Source organism: Mastigoproctus giganteus, chromosome 2, assembly GCF_048544385.1.
Source record: "Mastigoproctus giganteus isolate SK-2022 chromosome 2, ASM4854438v1, whole genome shotgun sequence".
Lineage (NCBI taxonomy): Eukaryota > Metazoa > Arthropoda > Arachnida > Uropygi > Thelyphonidae > Mastigoproctus > Mastigoproctus giganteus.
In genome coordinates this window covers 135971959-135995742 of record NC_143576.1, presented here as the reverse complement: position 1 = coordinate 135995742, position 23784 = coordinate 135971959, and the positions used below count along the sequence as shown (strand labels likewise).

At 37.5% G+C, this 23784-nt stretch overlaps 1 protein-coding gene across 1 annotated transcript in view; it reads left to right on the top strand.

Moving 5' to 3' along the window:
* The first annotated feature begins 1118 nt into the window (after window positions 1–1118).
* The window catches only part of LOC150089582 (kinesin-like protein KIF14), a 194181-nt gene continuing 171515 nt past the window's right edge, over window positions 1119–23784 (top strand). Inside the window, exons 1-3 of the mRNA XM_090390039.1 lie at window positions 1119–1154; window positions 5092–5129; window positions 14000–14089. Of these exons, the coding sequence (XP_090246165.1) occupies window positions 1119–1154; window positions 5092–5129; window positions 14000–14089 (164 nt within the window). The remainder of the gene's footprint in view (window positions 1155–5091; window positions 5130–13999; window positions 14090–23784) is intronic.

Genomic DNA, 23784 nt, shown 5'->3' with positions numbered 1-23784 from the left:
CCATCCGTCTCTTTGAAATTTACATGACCTAGCTTTTTGGCCAACTCTTCTGACTTGTTTTTTAGCATAGGGCCGCTTACACGCACTCCTCGTTTAGATACAGTGGAAAACCATTGATCCAGACATCTTCGACGTCTGGATCTTTGCCTTCCCTCTTTCACTTATGAGATGTTTTCTTTAAATCCACGTGCAATGTCCACTCCTCTCTAAGTTTTTCTTGTTGCTGTAGCAGTCGTGAAATTGTAGATTTTGGCACCTTTATTATCTCCGCTAGCTGACGATGACTGATGTTAGGAGGTTGACTTTTTATCTTGTCAAGAATAGCGATTTTTTTTCTGAAAGTGACAAATCTTTACGTGGCATCTTGACAGGGGTCTTAAATGTACTGAAAAAAAGGGGAGGGGGAAACCAAAATCAGTGCACTGTTTGGTACAGTTTTTAATCTATTCTAACCCACAAGATGTATACATATGTACCAAGTGTGATCGTAAACAACTGCAAGCAAAATTTCTTCAGAATCCGATTACCACAACACAGAACAAACGTAAAATAACCACTGTACAGCACGACTTTGCAATAACTGATTCCGCTGCTGCCTACATGATCTCTTTGTTACGAACCATCTAAATTAGTTTATTGTTCAATAAAAAAATTTTCTGTTTATACTCCGGTACGACAACCAAGTCAGTAGAGTTTACAATAAATCACCAGTTATCGTATTTAGTAGTCACGGGCTTGAACCCCGGTCCACTCAAAGAACGTGTGCGATGCACTCTCGCTCCTGACCACTGCGCCACGTCAGGCCTAATAAACTATATTTAGATGTTTGTGTGCGCCATCTAAATATAGTTTATTGTTCAATCAAGACCTTCATTGCCCCAATTAAGTGGCAAGTTGGCCCAAATAAGCGGAACAAATTCAGGCTAAATATTTGTTTTGTTTCTGTTCTTCATGATTTGCCCCAAATAAGCGGCTGCCCCGATTAACCGGTGGCCCAATTAACCAGAATGCACTGTATATCGATGAAGATATATCGGGCTTGATGTCTAAGTTTGCAAATGATACAAAGTTGGTTAATGACAGTAATGATGATATACTGATGTAATGATGATATAATGATGATTTCACCAGCAGACTGTCAGATTTTAAAGGGGGTAAAGAAAATATTATTCATGTGGGGACTAATAATATTAAACGTACACGATCTGACGATTTGTTGGAAAAATACAGGACCATGTTGAGGAAATGTCGCGAGCTAGGCCATAATGTCTGTGTCTGCAATTCTGCCCAGACACGATAGGAGGGATTATATGTTAAGAGCCTTGTGGATTAACTCTAGACTTGAAGGAATCTGCAAGGCTTTAGGGGGTAAATTTCTGTCAGCATGGCCCACACTTGTAGGTAGAAGGAATTTGTTTTGTAGAGACGGGATACACTTAAACAAAGGTGGTGCAAAAGTTTTTGCCAGTATTATTGAGGATACCTTAAGGGTTCAGGGAAGCTGCTAGTTAGGGTGGGATGTGGGTAATACTGACACGCGTTTATCTGATAATATTGGTCAAAGTAACTCTTGCACATACCTTAAGAGTTCTTATCTGTTACCCCAACTGGACGTATTATCTAGATGTTCTGGGGACAGAAACTTTTCACGTGAGCGTGTAGCTAATATCAGGGAAGAGAGCCTAAAAAAACTTCAAGGGTTGTGTTTGGGTTGTTAAATATACAAGAACAGTAAATCTTAATTGTTTATACAGTAACGTTAGAAGTGTCGTCAATAAAATGAGCTAATTCGAACTGCTGGTTAAAACAAGTAATGCAGACATAATAGGGCTTACAGAGACGTGGTGCCACCCGGAAATTGGGGATGATGAGTTTCAGTACAGCTTGTATAATGTATTTAGGAAGGATAGGCTAGATAGAAGTGGTGGTGGGGTAATGCTTATCAGAAGCAGCCTGAGTGTGACAATAGCTTTCCCGGATTCAGACATTTCACATGCTAGTATAGAGTCTGTATGGTGTGAGATAGTTGGAAACAAAGGTATAATGCGAGTAGGAGTAATCTACAGACCAGGTGATTGTGAAGATTATGACAAAAGCCTCTACATGCAAATGGAATGGGCAAGTAAGCGTCAATGCCTTATTATGGGTGATTTCAATTTGCCTCTAATTGATTAGAGTAAATGGGAAGGAAACTCGACATGTGGAACAAAATTTTTAAATCAACTAGATGACTGTTATTTGTATCAACATGTCAGGGAAAGTACTAGAGAAAAGAATATCCTAGACCTCATCATCACACATGAATCAGATGACATAATAGGGCTGACAGTAGAGGAACCAGTAGCAGGAAGTGATCACGGAGTTCTACGGTGGATGATGACGAGAAAGGTAGCAGAAGTAAAAGGCAAAGGAATGGGTTTTAATTTCAGAAAAGGAAATTACGGTGCCTTAAGGTACTACATGGCCTCTATTAACTGGGTAGATATCGCGCAGAGAATCAATAAATTGAACTGTGGTACGCTTTTAAAACATTAATCACAGATGCCTTGAATGCGTATTTACCATTAAAAAAATACTCCACGAGGAGGGTTCCAAGTTGGATGAATAGTGAAGTTGCCACATTACTTGAGCAGAAAAAGGTGGCATGGAAAGGTTACAGAGCAATAAAAAGTACTGAAGCCTATAACAGCTACAAGGTGATGTGTAATAGAGCCACAGAAAAGGTTCGACAGGCAAAGGCAGTTTATGAGAAATCACTAGCAAACAGAGCAAAAAGGGGAGATAAAGAATTCTTCACATATATAAATGCCAAGAAGAGCAGGACAAACCAGATCGGACCTTTAAGTAAGGGAAAGGGGATAGTAATAAATACACCAGCTGCTGTTGCAGATGAACTCAACAGTTATTTTGCATCGATATTTACAAATGAAAAGCCTTTTCTGGCAATGGGAAATTGTGGGAGCGAAGTTAAAAAATATGTAATTAATGATATTGAAATTTCGCAAGATTATTTAATGAAAAAACTTTCGAGCCTACAGACCAGTAAGGCTCCTGGAGTTGATGGAATATACCCTATAATCTTAAGGGAGGTGGCAAGCGAGTGCATTGAACCATTGAGGCTAATTATGCGAGCATCACTAGACTCTGGGGAGATTCCCTTGGATTGGAAAAGTGCAAATGTATCTCCCATACATAAGGGTGGCTCTAAAAGTGAAGTTGGAAATTATCGACCTGTCAGTCTGACTTCAGTAGTAGGGAAAATCATGGAGGCAATGATCAAGGGTGGAATTCAGGATCATTTGGATCGAATTGAAATTCTCAAGGATACTCAGCATGGTTTTGTAAAGGGAAAATCATGTTTAACAAATCTGGTTCGCTATTTCGAAAGGGTCACTCACGAGCTGGATTTAGGGAATAATTTTGACATTGTTTATTTAGATTTCAGCAAAGCTTTTGACTCAGTCCCACATGAGCGGTTGCTTTATAAGCTGGAACAGGTTGGAATCACTGGGAAAATCCTTAGATGGATAGAAGGATGGCTTCAGGGCAGGAGGCAGAGGGTTGTGATAAATGGCTATTCCTCAGATTGGGTTGATGTAAGAAGTGGGGTTCCCCAAGGATCAGTATTAGGACCACTGTTGTTTTTAATTTTCATAAACAACATTGATGAAGGGATAGAGGGCGTGATGTCTAAATTTGCAGATGATGTTAAAATTGGTAGAGTAGTTAATGATCACTGTCAAGCTGAGCTTCTTCAGAGAGACCTAGATAGACTTCAGGAATGGTCAGAAAAATGGCAGCTATGCTTTAATCCAACAAATTGTAAGGTATTACACCTGGGAAGCAGTAATCCCAAAATAACTTATTCACTTGGTCGAGTTCAACTAAACCCAGTACTGGAGGAAAGAGACTTTGGTGTTACGATACGGTCAGACATGAAATTCTCTGAGCATTGTAAACAGGTTGCAAGGAAGGCCCATGGTGTCCTATCGATGATCTATCGAACTTTTGCAAGTAGAGATATGGACGTGATAATCCCATTATATAAGGCTTATGTTAGACCACATTTGGGATACTGTGTTCAAGTATGGAGACTGCACCTAAAGAAAGACATTGAGCTTCTTGAAAGGGTGCAAAGACAGGTAACTCGCCTGGTCAGATCGGAAAAAGGGCGTCCTTATGAAGAAAGACTTCGAATATGTGGGTTGCAGAGTTTGGAAACTGGACACCTTAGAGGAGATTTGATTGAGGTGTTTAAGGCTCTGAGAGGCATCAGTAAAATGAATGAGGATGAAATTTTCAAGATTATAAATGATGCTAGAACTAGGGACATAAATTCAAGTTACGGGGGGAAATGTTTAGATTGGACTGCAGGAAGTTTTATTTTAGCCAGAGAGTTATAAATTACTGGAATAAGTTGCCTTCATGGGTGGTAGAGGCCGACAGTTTGGGGAAATTCAAAGGTCATCTGGATAGTACTTTTGGGTACGGGAAGTGCATAGGATGATAGGTTTAATTTCCTTTTTTTTTTATTAATTATTATTATTGATTTATTTATTTATTTTTTTGTTTTTATCATTGTTTTGTTCGGATTTTTTTTTTTTTTTTTTTTTTTTTGGCTGGTGCAGCATAAGCCATAGGCTTTCTTGCACCATGCGGCCGTTACTAATACTAATATACTACTGCAAAAAGAACTAAAAATTAAGCAGATGGGCTGAGAAATGGCAATTGAAGTTTAACATTGTTGGTGACTCTATTGACAATAGTTATTGTCAGTGACTCTATTGTCAGGGAAACAGGGAATATATTATGCAAAAAGATAGGTGGAACAGGTATTTGTATCTCTTATACACGTCATATAGTTGTGGTGAAAGTTTAGGATAACTTTTAAGTTAACTATACAAACATATATTTTAAGTTTGTATCATTTTATATTTTTTCTCAATATAGCTATTGCTATCATATTGCTATTTTCTCTCAATAATTTACTATATTTATTTATATTTTTTGTGTAAATTTTTGAAGTCATCATTCGGAATATCTGTTTCACTTTGCATTTATTTTGCATATTTTAATAATTTCTTTAAATAGGGAGATCGGCTTGTATTAGGAGGAGCTCACTTTTTCAGGTATGGAGATTACATTTTTTTTACCAAAGTATTGTTTTTCACAACACTAATTCCTATCATTTTGCATTTGATATTCTCAATGTCATAAAGCAAATTTTATATTGAAAACATCATTGCAGTTATATTTAACTACCTAGTTATGCATCAAAAAAGCCAGCACTCAATTTTTTTGAAAAAATGGCAAGAAAAAGTGCACATTAAAATTTTATTATTTATTCAAACACTGTATTGTATAATAAGAACAAACATCTTTACTAGCAGCAATCCTGTTATTCAAAACAAGATATTTCCTTGACTTGCCTTATGACCAAGTCTCATACCTGCAAAGCAGGTAAAAATCAAAGCTAAAACCAGAATTCTGGAAAATCAGTACATCTGCATTTTTTGCATGAATATGAGGCATGAATAATTTTTTCATGGCTTTATTTGCCACTTAAAAATGACCCAGTGATGCAGACAAAAACTGAAGGCCACATTGAAAAATGCTAAAATTTATGCTCATGTAAATTTAATAGATATTTTAATTTTTAAGTTTTTATAATTTTTAGGTTTAAAAAAAAAACAAATTTTTAGGTTTTTTTAATGATGTAAAACTTGCTAAAGTTTTACAGCGTGCCATTTAGCTAAATATCCTTCAAAAGTGATTTGTTCATAAATTTTATTGTTGGTTTCCATGTATGTTTATATAAAATTTTGGTCCCTTTGAAATGCTTGGCTTTCTGATGGTCAAAAAAAAAAAAAGGTAAGCAGCAGCCATTATCAATCCACTGCAGGATGGAATCCTCCTCAACAATTCATGTGAGGGAAATGGACCATAATCTGCCATGCTGGTCCAGTGCAAGTTGGCAGTTCAGCTGTATTTAGAAGTAAGGGGCTTGAACCCTGATCTACTCAAAGAGCATGTGCTACTGCATTTGTGCTCTTGACCACTTGGATACGGAGGTGGTAGTTAACTATATAATAAACATTAATGCATACCCTCTGAGAGAAAACGTACTAGGAAATTCATACTTGCTACATTAAGTTAAAAATGCTTGTACTATTGCATCTTTCTCGTACAACAAATATGCCTATATAAATTATATCATAAATTGGGAACCAATAAGTTTATGATATATATTTTGCTGTTTTATTGACCTAATTAGCATATTAAATCATATTCTGTAAATAGCTTTATAGTCCTAGTCATAACACATAGTACTTTAAATTTAGCCGGAGATTTTGTAATTACTACTTAACATACGTAGAACCTTTGTATCGGTGATTTGGTATGAATATCTTACCTTGTAACTTTCTACTGTAGTGTGTGTGGTAGGGGAATTCTAGTGTCTAAGTAGATATCTCAAAAGTTTGAATCACAGAGGCTGCCATTATTAGTTAATTTTATTAGCTATTATAATTAACTTAACTTTCAAATATTACATAAATTAATGCATATAACATAAACTCCACAAATAATACATATAACAAACTCAATATCATAATATATATTTCATAATGCAAACTTTACAGTGTAATAATAATTATTTACTGCATAACTGATGCAAAGTGTTATCATTGCATTTAAGTGTGTATTACTTTAGTGTGGTACACTGAGTGGACAGAAATCATGGGATACCCACCTTTCACCCACTAGTTCATGAAAGTGTTCCACAGGTATTTGCATCCATGCTTGCTGCACCATTGTCCATAATTCCCTAACATTCCTGGGTGGAGAATCCAAAGCACGAATGGACCTTTCCACAGCATCCCAAAGATGCTCCACAGGGTTTATGTCTGGTGAACGGGGAGGCCATTCCATGGTGGCAAAATCTACGGAATGCTATTCGAACCATGTTCTAGTTACCACGACTCTGTGGGGAGGTACATTGCCCTGTGGGTGCACAATGACCATAAAAGGATGCAGATGGTCTGCAAGGATGTACACATAACCTGGACTTTTCAGAGATGTGTGAGTTGAACACTCCCCAGACCATTACTGACCATAAACCTGCCTGAACAGTTCCTTGTTGACATGACGAGTGCATAGCTTTGTGGTGAGACAGATGTCGATGGCCACATTCATCCACCACCTTTCTCCACTCACTGCACTATCCACGATGAGATGTTATTCCGGAAATGGCATATTCCCGATACTCTTGATACTGTTAAATGGGGATAGTGCAATTTCTGTACCACCTCTGCGATAGAGTGACACATATGTCAGGTACCCACTATCATTCCTCTTTCAAAGTCAGTTAACTCACAACATTTATCCATACTGACATCGAATTACCGTCTATGTGGATGCAGTGTACCTATATACCTGCCAAGCAGTGGGTTCGTCCACTAGCGAGAGGGGTGACGGTGTTGCGTTGCCCAAGAACCAGGTATTCCATGAATTCTCTCCTTTCAGTGTATACTCAATTAAATTGAATTTGAATGAAAATCATGCTTTAGACCAGAGCAGCAAAGCAGAGGACTCAAACTAGTGGGAGAGCTGTGGCTCAGTGGAGAACTGAGGAGGGAGGGTTTCCTCCAAATCATGGCCTCACGAAATGTATTGCTTGTTTCATGTTTGTGGATATATCTGGAACTGGACATGATAGTTAAAAGGGATGTCTTTCTGTGTGTTCGATGTGAAGAGTGTGAAGATATTAGTCATCAATTGAGTGTTCTGATCGGTTATTATGAGAGCTTGAAGAACAAGGTGAATGACCTCGAAGGAATTAAGTTGGTGCTCCATTAAGCTCTCAGCTGCCCACCTCAATGCCAGAGCTTAATGGACCCCAACTTAATTTCTTCGAGGGCATCCAACGTGTTCTTCAATGGTTCATGACTAATATTCTCAGTTGATGACTAATATCTTCAAACTCTTTACATCGAACACACAGAAAGACATCCCTCTTGGCTCTAAGGCAGACTTGCTGGTCCCACAGGAAGTAGCTATTGGCTGTGACTCTATTGTCAGGAAAACAGGAAATATTGTGTAAAAAGGAGAGGTGGAATAGGAACAGGGTATGTCTGCCGAAACCAAAGTTGATGATGTTGTAGAGCAGATATCACCTTTTAAGAGCATAAAAGGCGATATTATTGTACACATTGGCACTGATGATATTAAGAATAGGAGATTTGAGAACTTACTTAATAAGCAAAAATGAGGGTAGGAGCATGTTATAGGCCTATTGACTCTGATGAGTACAATGAACAACTGTACAGAGAAGAAATGGGCCAGTAAATCATATTGTCTTACAATGGGAGATTTTAACTTCCTAGATATTGACTGGAACTTGTGGATTGGTCGCTCGCACACTAGCATTTTTTTTTTTTTTGTATTTATCGGATTATTTTTTTCTACAACAGCATATTCGAGAGGCAATCAGGGGGAGTAAAACTGTTGATCTGATAATCAGCAGTGATTATTCATAATTTGCAGATAAAGGAACTACTAGGTGGCAGTGATTACAATGTACTAATGTGGTATTTACCTAAAGATGTTACTACCATCAGGGGTAAAGGGAAGGGTTTTTTGCATTCGTAAAGGTGACTACAGTGGTCTCACAGTTTTTAAATTCTGTGTAGTGTGACCTACTGATGATGTAACCAACAACAAATTCTAAATGGGAAGCATTCAAAGAATTGATCTTGGAAGCTTATGCTTTTCATAACTAAGAAATACTGTTCAAGGTTTAGGCCTAAATGGATGTCAGATGAACTAATGAGACTCGAAGAAGAAAAAAAATGCATTGCATGCATGTAAATTATCAGGCAACACAGAAGACTATGGTAAATATAAACTAGTCTGTAATCAAGTCACAAAGGAGGTTAGGCAAGTGAAGACAAATTACAAGAAATCTTTGGCAAAGGATGCAAAGAATAAAACAAAGATTTCTTTACTTATATAAACTGTAGAAGGAAAGGGGTGAAACAGATTGGTTCACTTGATATCACTTATTCAACTGTTGATGAAGATGCTCAAAAAGCTGACCAACTGAATAAGTATTTTGCACCTACATTCATTCACACACGAGGAATTCTATAGAGAAGTGGAGAAAAGAAACTTATTTAACTAATAGGGAGCTAAATGATTTTGTAATAACTTAGTATAAAACGGAGAAGAAATTGTTGAAATTAAACACAAGAAAGGCATCTGGGATCTATTCAGTTATATTAAACAAGGCAGCAAAGGAAATAAGCAAACCCTTGGACTCAGAAGTGTCAAAGGACGTCTGATGTGCAAATATATCGCCAATTCACAAAGAGGATCAAAGGGTGACATGAGTAATTACAGATCTGTTAGTTTACGTTCTGTTCCAGGAAAAATAATGGAATCACTGGTTAAAGAAGCCTTGCAGGATCATCTAGACAAGACTGCAGTAATAATTCACATGCAGCATGGGTTTGTCTGAACTCTAGTGTGGCCAATTTGATTGGATACTATGATGTGGTCACAAAGGAACTGGGTGCAAAAAATAATTTTGATATCATATACTTGGATTTCAGGAAAACTTTTCATACTGTTGCACATGGAAGAGTACTGTACAAATTGGAGCAGTATGACATTAAGGGCAAGTTCCTACAGTGGATAAAAGGATGGTTGAGTGGGAGAGGAGAGGGTGGTAATCAATGGACTCTGCTATTCACGGACTTATGTTATTAGTGGAGGCCACCAGGGTTCGGTGTTGTTTTGTATATTTATCAGTGATATTGATGAAGGTATTTCAGGCTTAATGTCGTAGTTTCTACGCCATTAAGCCTGAAATACAAAGTGGATGATATAAAGGTTGGTAGGGTTTGTAACGACAATAGTGACAGTATACTACTGCGACAGGATCTGGAAAAGTTGGGCAGATGGGCTTAGAAGTGTCATCTGAAGTTTAACCTCATGTTATAATACCCATGTAACTTGCATATGGGTAACAGTAACCCCAGAGAAATGTACCAACTGTGTGGTACTACACTCAGGGTAGTGGAGAATGAAAAAGACCTGGGTTAATTGTGTGTTCAGATATGAAGTTTTCTGAGCAGTGCAATCAGGCTGCCAGAGCAGGTCTTGTCAATGATATACGGGAATTTTTCTAGCGTAGACAAGGTGGTGATTATCCCTTTGTATAAGGTAATGTTCGCAGCACACCTTGAGTACTGCATACGGGGTCTGGGGGCCTCATTTTAAAAAGGATGTAGAGTTGCTAGGACGAGTACAGAGAAGGACCCAGGGTGGGCTTGGTATACCCGGGATCCTGAGCTGGATATCATCATTCTTCTCTTTCTTGGTGATTCCCTTCCACTTCTGTGTCTCTCTCTCTCTCTCTCTCTCTCTCTCTGTGGGTAATTCAGAAATTTTTTTTTTTTTGGCTGGTGCAGCAATATGTATTTCGTATGTTTACATTATATGTATTATGCTATATCATTACATTTGTAAGTTCTGAGTAATTATAACAGATAATAAAATTATCTAACTACCGCCAACATACGTGATTTGAACTTTCAAACTACCTATTTGCTACAATTAAAACACTGGAATTTCCCTGCCGTGCACTTAATATTATAACAGTGATGGCAAAATTTGAATGGTCTTATTGATACAACACAGGTGGCAGTTGATTGTGGTTTCTTTAGCAATTTGAAATGCCTAGTAACAAAAAAAATTCACAAACTTGATCAGACAATCACAAATAGCAACTGCACTAGTGATTTTAAAAATCAAAAGTTATACAAAAACAGTTATTCTGAAGGAATAAATATAAAATAAAGATTATTTTATATTTATCTACCGTCAGGGGTAAAGGAAAGAGTTTTTGCTTCCGTAAAGGGGAGTACAGTGGTCTGACAGTTTTTAAATTCTGTACAGTGGGATCAACTGACGATGTTACCAACAGTAAATTCTAAGTGGGAAGCATTCAAGGAATTAATCGTGGAAGCTACTAGACTTTATATACCGATTAAGAAATATCGTTCAAGGTTTAGGCCTAAATGGTTATCAAATGAACTAATGAGACTCGTGACAGAGAAGAAAAATGCATGGGATGCATATAAATTATCAGGTGACGCAGAAGCCTGTGGCAGATATAAGCTAGTCTGTAATCAGGTCACAAAGGAGGTTCGGCAGGCGAAGGCGGATTACGAGAAATCTTTGGCAAAAGATGCTAAGAAAAACAGCAAGGATTTCTTTACTTATATAAAAGGAAGGGGATGAATATGATTGGTCCAGTTGACATCGATGGTTCGACTGTTGATGATCCTGCTCAGATAGCAAACAAACTGAATGAGTATTTTGCATCTACATTCACACGTGAGGAATTATTACAGTTTGAAAATGGAAGAAGGTTATCAAATTGTAGCAGTGTGCTTAATGATTTTGTAATAACTGAGAGCAAAGTGGAGGAGAAATTGTTGAAGTTAAACATAAGAAAGGCACCTGGGGTGGATGGGATCTATCCAGTTATTTTAAAGGAGGCGGCAAAGCAACTAAGCAAACCCTTAGCCATAATTATGAGAGCATCCTTGGACTCAGGGGAGGTTCCCACGGACTGGAGATGTGCAAATGTGTCCCCAATTCACAAAGGTGGATCGAAGGGTGACACGAGTAATTACAGACCAGTTAGTTTAACTTCTGTTCCGGGTAAAATAATGGAGTCACTGGTTAAAGATGCATTGCAGGATCATCTAGACAAGACTGCAGCAATAATTCAAACACAGCATGGGTTTGTTAAGGGAAAGTCTTGTCTGACAAATTTGATTGGTTATTATGATGTGGTCACAAAGGAACTGGATGCAAAAAATAATTTTGATATCATATGCTTGGATTTCAGGAAAGCTTTTGACACTGTTGCGCATGGAAGACTGCTGTACAAATTGGAGCAGAATGGTATTAAGGGTAAGTTGCTACAATGGATAAAAGGATGGTTAAGTGGGAGAAGACAGAGGGTGGTAATCAATGGGTGCTGCTCTTCGTGGACTAATGTTATTAGTGGAGTCCCACAGGGTTCGGTGTTGGGTCCACTGTTGTTTTGTGTATTTATCAATGATATTGATGAAGGTATATCAGGCTTAATGTCGAAGTTTGCAGATGACACAAAGGTTGGCAGGGTTGTTAATGACAGTAATGGCAGTGTGCTACTGCAACAGGATCTAGATAATTTGGGCAGATGGGCTAAGAAGTGGCAACTGAACTTCAACCTTGACAAATGCAAAGTACTGCATATGGGTAGAAGTAACCCCAGAGAAACGTACCAACTGTGTGGTACTACACTTAAGGTGGTAGAAAATGAAAAAGACCTGGGAGTAATTGTGCAGTCAGATATGAAGTTTTGTGAGCAATGTAGACAGGCTGCTAGGGCAGGTCATGGGGTTTTGTCAATGATATATAGGAATTTTGCTAGCAGGGAAAAGGAGGTGATTGTCCCTCTGTATAAGGCAATGGTCAGGCCACGCCTTGAGTACTGCGTACAGGTCTGGAGGCCTCATTTTAGGAAGGATGTAGATTTGCTTGAGCGTGTACAGAGAAGAGCAAAACGATTGGTGAGGGGAATGAAGGGATTCTCTTACCAAGAGAGGCTTAAGTTCTGCAAATTGCAGTGGCTGGAGACTAGGCACCTGCACGGTGATCTGATTGAGGTCTATAAGGCCTTGAATGGGTTGAGCACGCTGAATTCTGATGGGATCCTTCCACTTGTTCAGATTACGAACCTACGGGGACATAAGTTCAAATTAAGAAAGGACAGATGTAGAATAGATGTGCGGAAATTTGCCTTTAGCCAGCGGGTGGTTAATTGCTGGAACAAACTTCCATCTGTCGTTGTGGAAGTTGATAGGTTAAATAAATTTAAGGAGGAACTGGACAGGCATTTGGAGGGAATGGTGTGATTTTTTTTTTTTTGGCTTATGCTGCATAAGCTCCTACACTTGCTTTCTTGCATCATGTGCCACTACTACTACTACTATTACCTAATTTCTGCAGCAGCAGAAATTGAAACTGTCTCTGATGAGAAATATGTTTGTTTACATTACATGGAAACCAAAAATAGCCAACAAAGCAGAAGGCAAAAATAGTAACATAGTCTGTCAGGCCAGGAAACACAGCTGCTTGGTTAAAATTCAAGCACCTGCTGATGCACCATGGCACATTTTTGGATCATTTAGCATTATTGGAATGATGAATGTAATTAGGAAGGTATGGAGAGGAGAGAGAGTGTGAGAGAAAGAAATAGTCACTATTGTTGAAATATACTGTGCATTTAATGCACAGTATATTTTGCTGAAGATTATTTCTTCATTCTGACCAGGCTTCTGCTTGGTTTAAATTAAAGCAATCACTTTAAGTAAGTGTAGAATGTGCTCACACAAGTGGGCATGTTGTACATTTTGTGTATTTATTTTGTTTTGTTTAGCTAAGCCTTCTGCATTACAGGATTCTTACCTAAACCAATTTATTGCAGCAAATTTTTTCACTCTTAGGAACATATTAGTTACAATTTCATGAGCATTTCTAGTATAAAATGCAGAAATGGGAAGAGTACCTTTTATGGCCATATTTCTTTAATTCTAACAAAATTAAAAAAACAAACAAAAAAACTTGATACTGCAATCGATAATGATGCCATGAATAGTTGTTTTAGTCTTTAAATTTAATTGACCTAGAAGCACTTTGGGGGGGGGGGAATGGCACTCCTTGCTCATGGATTAAAGAATTATACATGTACATGGCTTTATTTTTCATAGTGAGTGATAAGCATTTTCTTTTTTTCTTATATTTATATGGATTTGACCATGCATCTCCCACTATTTTAGTTTCATTCTGTGTTAATGTGATATAGAAAACTATTAAATATGACAAATATTATAAATAAATTATTATACTATTCAAAAGTTCAATATTTATATTGCAATAGGTTTCACAGTCCTGAGGGGAAGTTAGATATAACATCTCAGAAAGATTTTGTATTTGCTCGTGAAGAACTCCTTCATATTCAGGAAGCAAGGTTAGTATTTAATAATTGTAAAACCAAGTATTCAACTAATTAAGTTTTTACTCTGAGTCATTACATCGTTTCTGTTTCGAATAGTGGCAATGTCACAGAAAGCAGAATTTCATCCCCATGCTCTTAAATAAAACCTTTCCACCACCCTATTAATAAAACTGTAGCAAAATCATCTCAGATTTCTTGAGGAATCTACTGTTTTAAAACTATTTGTTTTAATGGCAGATTAAATTACTTGAATCTGCTGTTACTAGTTACATTGTATTTGTAGAAATAATAGCAGCAGCCGTACAATGCTGTTAAACATTACGGATAACTGATCTTTGCTAACAAATGGCCAAAATCGCGAAGTTAAGCACTGAATATCCATTCCTGTTTCACTTGGCTCTTTTTTTTATTTATTTATTTTTTTATTTATTTCCTGATAATGAATTTATTATTGCACATTTGTTGTTTTCTTAAAGCTTATATTTCATGAAGTTACTGCTTTTTTTTGCTCTATTATTTTTTTTGAAAATAAACCTTTTGAATTTCTTTTGTCATTATTTGCATGAGGCAATGCGACACAATTGCCCTTGTACTGCCAGCTGTTTGACACAGCAAAATGCCTATTGAAAAGTGACCATTACATACAACCATTGTGTTTGTTTGAATTTTCTTCATGTATATCAGTTTGCATTCATTTCAGAAGGATGCTGATGTGTTTAGACCAAACTGATGATCGGGAACAACTTTCCCATTGAATAAAAAGCAGTTGATTAGGAAAAATTGAGTTAGAAAGCATGAACTCTAAACCGCAATACTGATTCCAATTTTAATATGAAATTCAAAAACTTCAGCCCAAATATGACAAAAAAAGGACCAGATGACAAATAACCTATAAATAGGCAAGAGAGTAGTCCACAGTGCATTTTAATTGAAACACTCTGTATATGTAATTATTACGTACCTCTAATGCTGCATATTGTATACAGCGTACATCATTTTTTCCTATATTTGTTTCATGGGCAGTAATAAATTTATTTTATTTGAATGTCAGTTTTATTCTTAATTTAACTGGGATAATTATTCCATGTATCTTGGGCTTTCTGTAGTTTTACTTAGTTTCTTATTTTTGCTAGATCTCAGCTTTTGGCTAGCAGCCTGAGAGTGGGTGTTGAGGTGGGCAGCTGAGAGCTGCTATTCTACTTTTATAAGTAGGCATTACAGTACTTGCATGTGACTATACTATATGGCCACATCATTAACTGTTAATCTTCTGTTTTGTTTTATTTGGGCTATTGGTAGTCTATATATTCCTTGGCACTGATATTTTTTCTAGAGTTCCTTTGCAGTAGTCTGCTTCTATTTTTTTCCTTTATTTATTTTATTTTTATTTATATTTTTTATTTATTATTTTAAAAATTTTATTTTTTATTTTCTTTTTTATTATTATTTTCTCTTTATTTTAGTTTGCTTAATGTTGTTTCTCTTGCTCTAGTAATGGTCTCTCTGTTTTAGTGTATTAAAGTATTGTTTTATTCTAAGATTAGGCAGTGTTTGACTTTTGTTCCTACTTGGCCATGCGGTTTTTTTTACTTCTGTTCTCTTTGAGTAAAGATTGGGAAGCAAGTTTACTGTTTTTTACCAGCATCTGCTCTTATTCTGTAGATGTTGCTTATTATTATTATTATTATTATTATTATTCACTCATTTGTATCCTTGCTGAAGGCAAACTTCTGTATATCTGTGCTGCAACCATCCTTCTTCAACTTGAATTTATGCCCCCTCATGTGTGTAGTCTCAGCAAGTGGAAGAATACCATTAACATTCAGCTTTCTCAATTCATTCAAGGCTTTAAACACCTCAATCAGATCTCCCAGCAGATGCCTAGTCTTGAGATGCTGCAATTTGCAGAACTCTTACCTTTTCAGGTAAGAGCACACTTTTCTTCCCTTCACCAATCTGGTTGCCCTTCTCTGCACCTGTTCCAGTAGATCTACATCTTTCCTGAAGTGAGGCCTCCAGACCTGCATACAGTACTCAAAATGAGGCTTAACCATGGCTTTATACAAATGGATAATAACCTCGTTATCCCTACTAGCATATTTTCTGTATGTCATTGGCCAAACACCATGAGCTGTCCATTAATATTTATAATTATATGCTTTCTGTTAAATTACTTGAGAGAAAGTGGGGTGATATTTTATTCTATTTCTATCACTTATATCATCTAATGATAGCATTAGCTTATTACAGATCACTATGGTTTACAATTTATTTATTTTTTGTTCTTGTCAAAAAACTAAATGCAACTAGGCATGATATCATAAGAGCTTGAAATTATCTATTTAATATTGGTGTAGATATGCCATAGATAGCGAAAGAGAAAACTATGAAAGCAGTGTAAAAGGTATCATTTCATTTGTATCTCATAATGTGATCATCCTTCATAGCGAGTTACCATGTATTGCACTATCTGGAATAAGCAACACTTCACTAATAGAGAAGTCTAATGTTACTTATTCTCAGTGGGTACCACCACCCAGATGGCACTATTTCAAGGCTTATTGGCCTTTCATCAGTATGTTAGAAGGTATCAGGTATTGCCAACATGAAACTCAGTTGTGAAGTTAAATCCCATAATATGAGATGAAATTATGCCTTTTACATCATTGAAATGGTGCCATCTGTGGGGGTGGTACCCACCGAGAATAAGTAACAATAGACTTCTCTATTAGTGAAGTGTTGCTTATTCGAGATAGTGTGCAATACATGGTAACTCACTATGAAGGATGATCACATTATGAGATACAGATGAAATGATGCCTTTTACACTGCTTTCATGGTTTTCTCTTTAGCTATCTATGGTGTATCTACACTGATATTAAATAGATAATTTAAAGCTCTTGAAATTATCTGTTACAAGTTTTTTGATTGTAGTATTATCACATACACCTTTTTGGCATCTCTCATATTGTGGGATTAACTTCACAACTGAGTTGTCATGTTGGCAATACCAGGGTACCTGCCCACCCAATGATGAAAGGCCAACAAGCCTTGAAATGGTACCACCTGGGTGGTGGTACCCAGTGAGAATAAGTAACAATAGACATCTCTATTAGTGAAGCGTTGCTTATTCAAGGTAGTGCAATACATGGTAACTTGTTGTGAAGGATGATCATAATATGAGATACAAATGAAATTATAACTTTTACACTAATTGTGTGGTTTTCTCTTTAAGAGCTATCTATGATATCTACACCGATATTAAATAGATATTTATGTACCTGTATATTCTGCTATATTCTGGGCTACTTGTTATTCTATAAGCCTTGCTAACTAGCTAAAACTGGTAGTATTAGTATTAGCCATATGGTGCAGGGAAGTCCAAGGCTTTTGCTATACCAGCCAAAAAAAAAATAATAATAAAAATAAATAAATAAATTACCTATTCTCTCCTCACATAAGTACCTAACTAGCTGATCTTTGAATTGTTCCAAGGCTGTTGGCCCTAAATTTATACCAGTAATCTCACTGGTTAAAGGAAACTTCCTGCAATCTAGTCAAAACCACTTTCCCTGTTATTTGAATCTGTGATCCATTTATAATAGTGAAAATTTCATCCTCATTCATTTTAGTTTCTTCCCTCAGAGCTTTATGCACCACAATTAGGTCTCCTCTAAAGTACTTAGGTAGCAAACTATGTAGTGTAGCCTACATAATTAAAAGTTTTTTCTAATTTGAACATCATTTTGCTGATTTCATGAGGCATATTGCCTCTCCTTGGACTCTTTCAGGAAGCTTGATATCTCCCCCTTCCCATTGCAGTCTTTATACTGGAACATAGCATTCCAAGATTATGGTCTTGCATGCTATATACAGTGGGATTATGATCCCCATATATCTACAAGTAAATGTTCGATAAATCATCCTTAGAATGGTCTTTCTAGCCACCTGTCTTAGAGAACTTTATATATTGTGTAGTGGTATTGTAACTCCCAAATCCCTTTCTTATTTACTTTTCTTAATTCATTCCCGCCAAGTTTGAGTTATTCCGGGATTGCTTATCCCCAATTTTAAGACTTTGCTGCATTAAAACTTAGCTAGCTGTCACTTTTCTGACCATCCCTGAAGTCTAAGTTATCCTGAAGCACTATTTAGTGTTGATCATTAACTTCATATTGTGGAAGTAGGTTTGGAAAGTGGGATGCAAGAAAGCAAGCAAGCTATATAAGCTTGCTTTCTTACATCATTTGCCATTATTAACACTAATACAAACTGCTCTACCAATCTTAACTTCATATGCAAAATTTAATATACACCCTGTATCCTTTCATTGATGTCATTTATGAAACAGAAAAAAAAAAAAAAAAAAAAAAACCCAATATGTTACTTCTTTTAGTTTTCTAATTGCTCAGTATCATGATCTTAGTAATGATATATTCGGTTCTCAGTCATCTTTTGAAGCAAAATGTATTGTTCTCTTCCCTGTGGTCTCTGATTTTGACTCTTTTGGGATTCCTTCTCAGTCAACTGATTCCAAAAAAGGTGTTATCAATGGTTGTCTTTGTTTTGCTGAGCTGCACTGTTTCATCAAAAGTATGCTGTTCGGTCAGGATGTCTGTGTTTCCTGCAACGTCATCCTCCACCTGGTCCAGTGCTGAAGGTTGTCATCCTTGTGTTCGCAAGAAGATTCTCTGCAAGTGGGAATTTGCCAAGATCCTGTCCCTCTATGTTAAAAACTTCAAGAGGTGTGCCCACACCTGTCTCAGCGATGCTTTGGATTCTCCATCTTCCTTGGCTGCTGATCACATTTGTGCTTTTTGGACTAAGGTGTTTTGTGCACTGCCTGCTGGTTCTGCAGACGTGCTTCCTTCGTCTGACTATTTGGAGTGTGCTGATCTCTATGACTCATCTATTGGCCAGTCTCTCTAACTGAACTCCAGACTACCTTACCATCCATCTCTACACGCCTCCGTAGCCAGGTGGGCAGGAGCAGCAGTGCATAGCACACGCTTCTTAATTAGAATGGGGTTTGAGCCCCTGACCATCCAATACGGAGGATGCGGAAAGGTCAGGAAATGACCACCGCATATCTCCGGAGCAATATGGCCTTAGTTGCCAATGCTCCTAAAAACCAAATAACAATAACAATCTACGAGCACCAGCCCCAATGGCTTTCAGGCTAGTTTGCTTTGTAGTTTGCCTGTTAAAGTTTTGATTGATATTTTCTTATGGACTGACCACGAAGTTACCATGCGAGGAAGAAATTCTTCCTCGCGTGGTGACTTCCAAACTAATACTGTCTCCTCAGTTTCACTCATGCTTGTCATAAGGTCTTGGTTCAATGTATTCAAGCTGTTGTCCATTTTGATCACTGGCAGAGAGCCATCCAGCCAACAAATGGTTGTGCTGAGAATGTCTTTCTCTTATCCACTCTTCTGTCCAAGTCTCATTGCAAGATTAAATTGCTTTTTATGGCATCTGTTGATTTGCAAAAGGCCTTTGATCAGGTTTCCTTTTCTGCTGACACTAGGACTTTGCTTCATAAGAGCTTTGCTTGCTCAATCATAAACTACATTACTTTTTTGCAATCTTGATGCTTCAACAACCTTCAAGCTGATGGTCGGTAGTTCTGTATTCAACCTACTCAAGGTATCCGCTAGGGAGATCTGCCTTTTCCGTTTCTTTTCAACGCCGTCATAAATATTTTGCTTCGGTCACTTCCATCTTATATTGGCTTTGATCTTCAAGGTTTCAAAATTAATAGTATGGCTTTCACTGATGATTTGTTCCTAATCGCTTCTGGGTTGGGTTGCTTTCTGGAAATCTCTAATCAGTTCTTCCTGTCACATGGTCTTGCTATAAATTGCTTTAAGCTGTGGACTCTTTCATTATTTTCATCATGTAGGGATAAGAACGTTAATGTCAAGGATGAAGTTTTTCCTTTTGGTGGTGGTGGTGCTCTCACATGTGATGGTCATCCTTGTGGAAGTATCTTGGTGTAGAATTTTCTCTTGAAGATTGTAAGTCTGCTTCTTTTGATCTTGATGTTTACTTGGATCATCTTCACAAAGCTCTGCTGAAGCAGGAACTGGATAACCAATTACAAAAAACAGTTGCCGAACCATAAGATGGAAGCTTGTTTAGAAGACCTTTATGCCAAACACGATCGAAAGCCTTTGAGATATCTAGAGAACTGCTTGTGTTTCACCGAACTTTTCCCTTGAAATTGTCCATGAATATGGGTAACATAAGCCAGAATATCACCAGTGGATCAACACTGATGAAATATATACTGGTGATCGTTGATCAGACGGAAGGTTTCTAGGTAGTTTGAGAGTTGGCGTAATTGATTTCTCCATTACTTTGGAAAGAGTGGAAGTAATTTCAATAGGATGATGATTGGATGGGAGGGATTTGTCACCCTTTTTAGGAACTGGCTGGATATGAGCAAATTTCCAAGCAGAAGGAAAAACACCTTTGGAATAAGAGAGCAAAAAAGGTGGCAAAGAACAGGACTAAGTTCTGGAGCACAGGTTTTGAGAACAAGTGGAGAGATACCACCGGGACCTGGAGCTTTCTTAGCATCAAGATTTGTCAAAATCCTTTTGATGGAAGACCACAGGAGGCATTGAATGGTGCATGTTGAGAATGGTGGGAGGTGTTTTACCAAGATCATTAATACGTGAGTTGGAAAATAAATGGGATGCTTGCAGGTCAGCTTTATCTTTGGCTGAAGTGACAACAGAACCATCTGGTTTTGACAGAGGTGGGAGCAGAGATGGGCAAGGGTTGCGGCCAGTGGCTTTGGCAAGAGACGAGAATGCTCGGCTACCATTAGGGCAAGAAGTAACGTTTCTACTATTAGCCTGTTCAAAATCTAGCTTGGACTGATTAATAAATGCTTTACAATTGTTGCGAGCTTTGGTGTAGCCAGAAAATGAAACTGAAGAATTAGAAACAAGCCAATTACGATATGCAATGTTTTTCTCTTGAACAGCCTTAGCACATTTATTGGAAAACCAAGGTTTAGATAAAGGATGAGATTTTAAAGTGGAGTGGGGAATAATGAATTCCATTCCTACAAGAATAATTTAACTAACATGATCTGAGCAAACATCGACATCAGAAGTTTTGAAGCAGTAATTTGACCAAGGAAAGGAAGAAAAATCTTGCAGGTCATCCCATTTTGATTCTTGTAATGCCAAACAATACAAGGTTGGGAATAGCCATCAGATAAAGGCTCCGTTGGAGAGGAGACAATCAAAAAGTTGTGATCTGAGGTGCCTAAAGGACCATTCACTTTGACCGTGTACTTAGAAGGGTTGTTTGTGAGAAAAAGATCAAGCGTGTTGGCTGTATGATTAGGATTGTCTGGTATTCTTGTAGGTAAATGAACAGTCTGCGCAAGGTCATTAGTAATTGCAAACGCCTCAGCATCTCGACTAGCTGGGTCGGTGTGAGTAGAAAATGGAAGCCAACTGGAGTTGTGAACATTAAAATCACCAAGGAAAATAACCTCACTGTTAGGAAAGTTGGACTGGAGAAAGACAAGTTGCAAAGAGAGGAAGTCAAAGAGCTCCAAACAATTAGTGGAATTGGGAGAACGGTAGAGAAAACAGATGAATTTGACACAATGATGTAGAGAGATTTTAAGCCAGAGAAGATCGAAAGGAGGAGATTCCAAATTACCAAGTGTCTGACAGGGGGTATCGGAACGGACATATGCACAAATACCACCTTCGAGAAGAAAGGAATCATACAGCGAATAATTTGGGCAACTGAGATGAGAGTAGTTGAATCAATCAATAACTGAGATGAGCAGTAGTTGAATCAACTGGTAACTGAGATTCTGTGAGAAAAAGTACATGGGGTTTGGCAGACTGCAAATGAAAATGAGCATCATTGATCTGATTATCAACAGTGATTATTCATACATTATGAATCTGCAGGAACCACTATGTGGCCGTGATTACAGTGTACTGATGTGGGATTTACTTAAATATGTAACTACCATCAAGGGTAAAGGAAAGGATTTTTTCCTTTCAGGACGACTGCAGTCTTCTCAGACAGTCTTTAAATTCTATAGAGTGGGACAAACCAATGATTTTACCAACAGCAAATTCTAAATGGGGACTATTCACGGAAGTAATCTTGGAAGCCACTAGGCTTTTTGTTCCAACTAAGAAATACTATTCAGGGTTTATGCCTAAATGGATGTCAGATGAATTAATGAGACTCATGGCAGAGAAGAAAAATGCATGGGACCTACATAAATTATCAGGTAACACAGAAGACTGTGGTAGATATAAACTACTCTGAAATCAAGTCACAAAGGAGATTAGGCAAGTGAAGGCAGAATACGAAAATATATTTGTCAAAGAATGCAAAGAACAACAAAGACTTCTTTACATATGTAAAAAACATACTTATGTAAAAGAAAAGTAATTTTGATATATACTTCGATTTCACAAAAGCTTTTGATGCTGGGCAAGTTGCTGTAATGGATAAAAGGGATGGTTGAGTGGGAGAAGACACTGCTCTTTGTGGACTAATATTATTAGTGGTGTACCCCAGGGTTCTTTGTTGGGCCCATTATTGTTTTCTATATTTATCAGTGATATTGATTAAGGTATATCAAGCTTAATGTCAAAGTTGCAGATGATAGAAATGTTGGCAGGGTTGTTAATGACAGTATGCTACTGCAACAGAATCTAGAAAAGTTGAGCAGTAGAAGTTGCAACTGAAATTTAACATCAACACATGCAGAGTACTGCATATGGGTAACCCCAGTAACCCCAGAACAATGTACCAAATGTGTGGTGTTGCATCCAGGGTAGTGGAGAATGAAAGAGACCTGGGGGTATTGGGTAATCATATATGGAGTTTTCTGAGCAGTGCAGACAGGCTGCCAGAGCAGGTCATTGGGCCTTGTCAATGATATACAGGAATTTTGCTATCAGGGATTAGGTGATTATCCCTTTGTATATAGCAATGGCCACGCCACACCTTGAATACTGCATACAAGTCTGGAAGTCTTATTTTAGGAATGATTTAGTTGCTATAATGAGTACAGAGAAGGGTAACAAGATTGGTGAGGAGAACAAAGGGGTGCTCATGAAGAAAGGCTTAAGGTCTTCAAATTGCAGCATATGGAGACTTGACATGTGTGAGGTTATCTGATTGAGGTGTATAAAGCCTTCAATGGATTGAGCAGGATCAATGCTGATGGGATTTTTCCTCTTGCTCATATTACAATAAGAGGGTATAAACTAAAATTGGCTGAAGAAAGTTGTTGAATAGATGTGCGAAAATTAGCCTTTAGCCAGTGACTAGTTGATTGCTGCAACAAACTTCCATCTCTTATGGAAGTTGATAGCCTAAATAAATTTAAGGCTGAGCTGGACAGGCAGGAGTGAATCAGTGGGTGAAATGGGAATTTATTTATTTATTTTTGGCTTATGCTATATAAGTTTGCTTTCTTGCATCATATGCTTCTACTAATGCCTAATTCCTAGGAGGGAGAGGTATGAATCAGATTGATCCACTGGATATCAGTGGTTCGACTGTTGATGATCCGGTCAGGCAGCTGACAAACTGAATGAGTATTTTGCATTGACATTCGCACGTGAGTTATTTGGGGTGGGAAATATCAGAAGATTATCAGACTCTAACAAGGAGCGAAATGATTTTGTAATAACCGAGAGAAA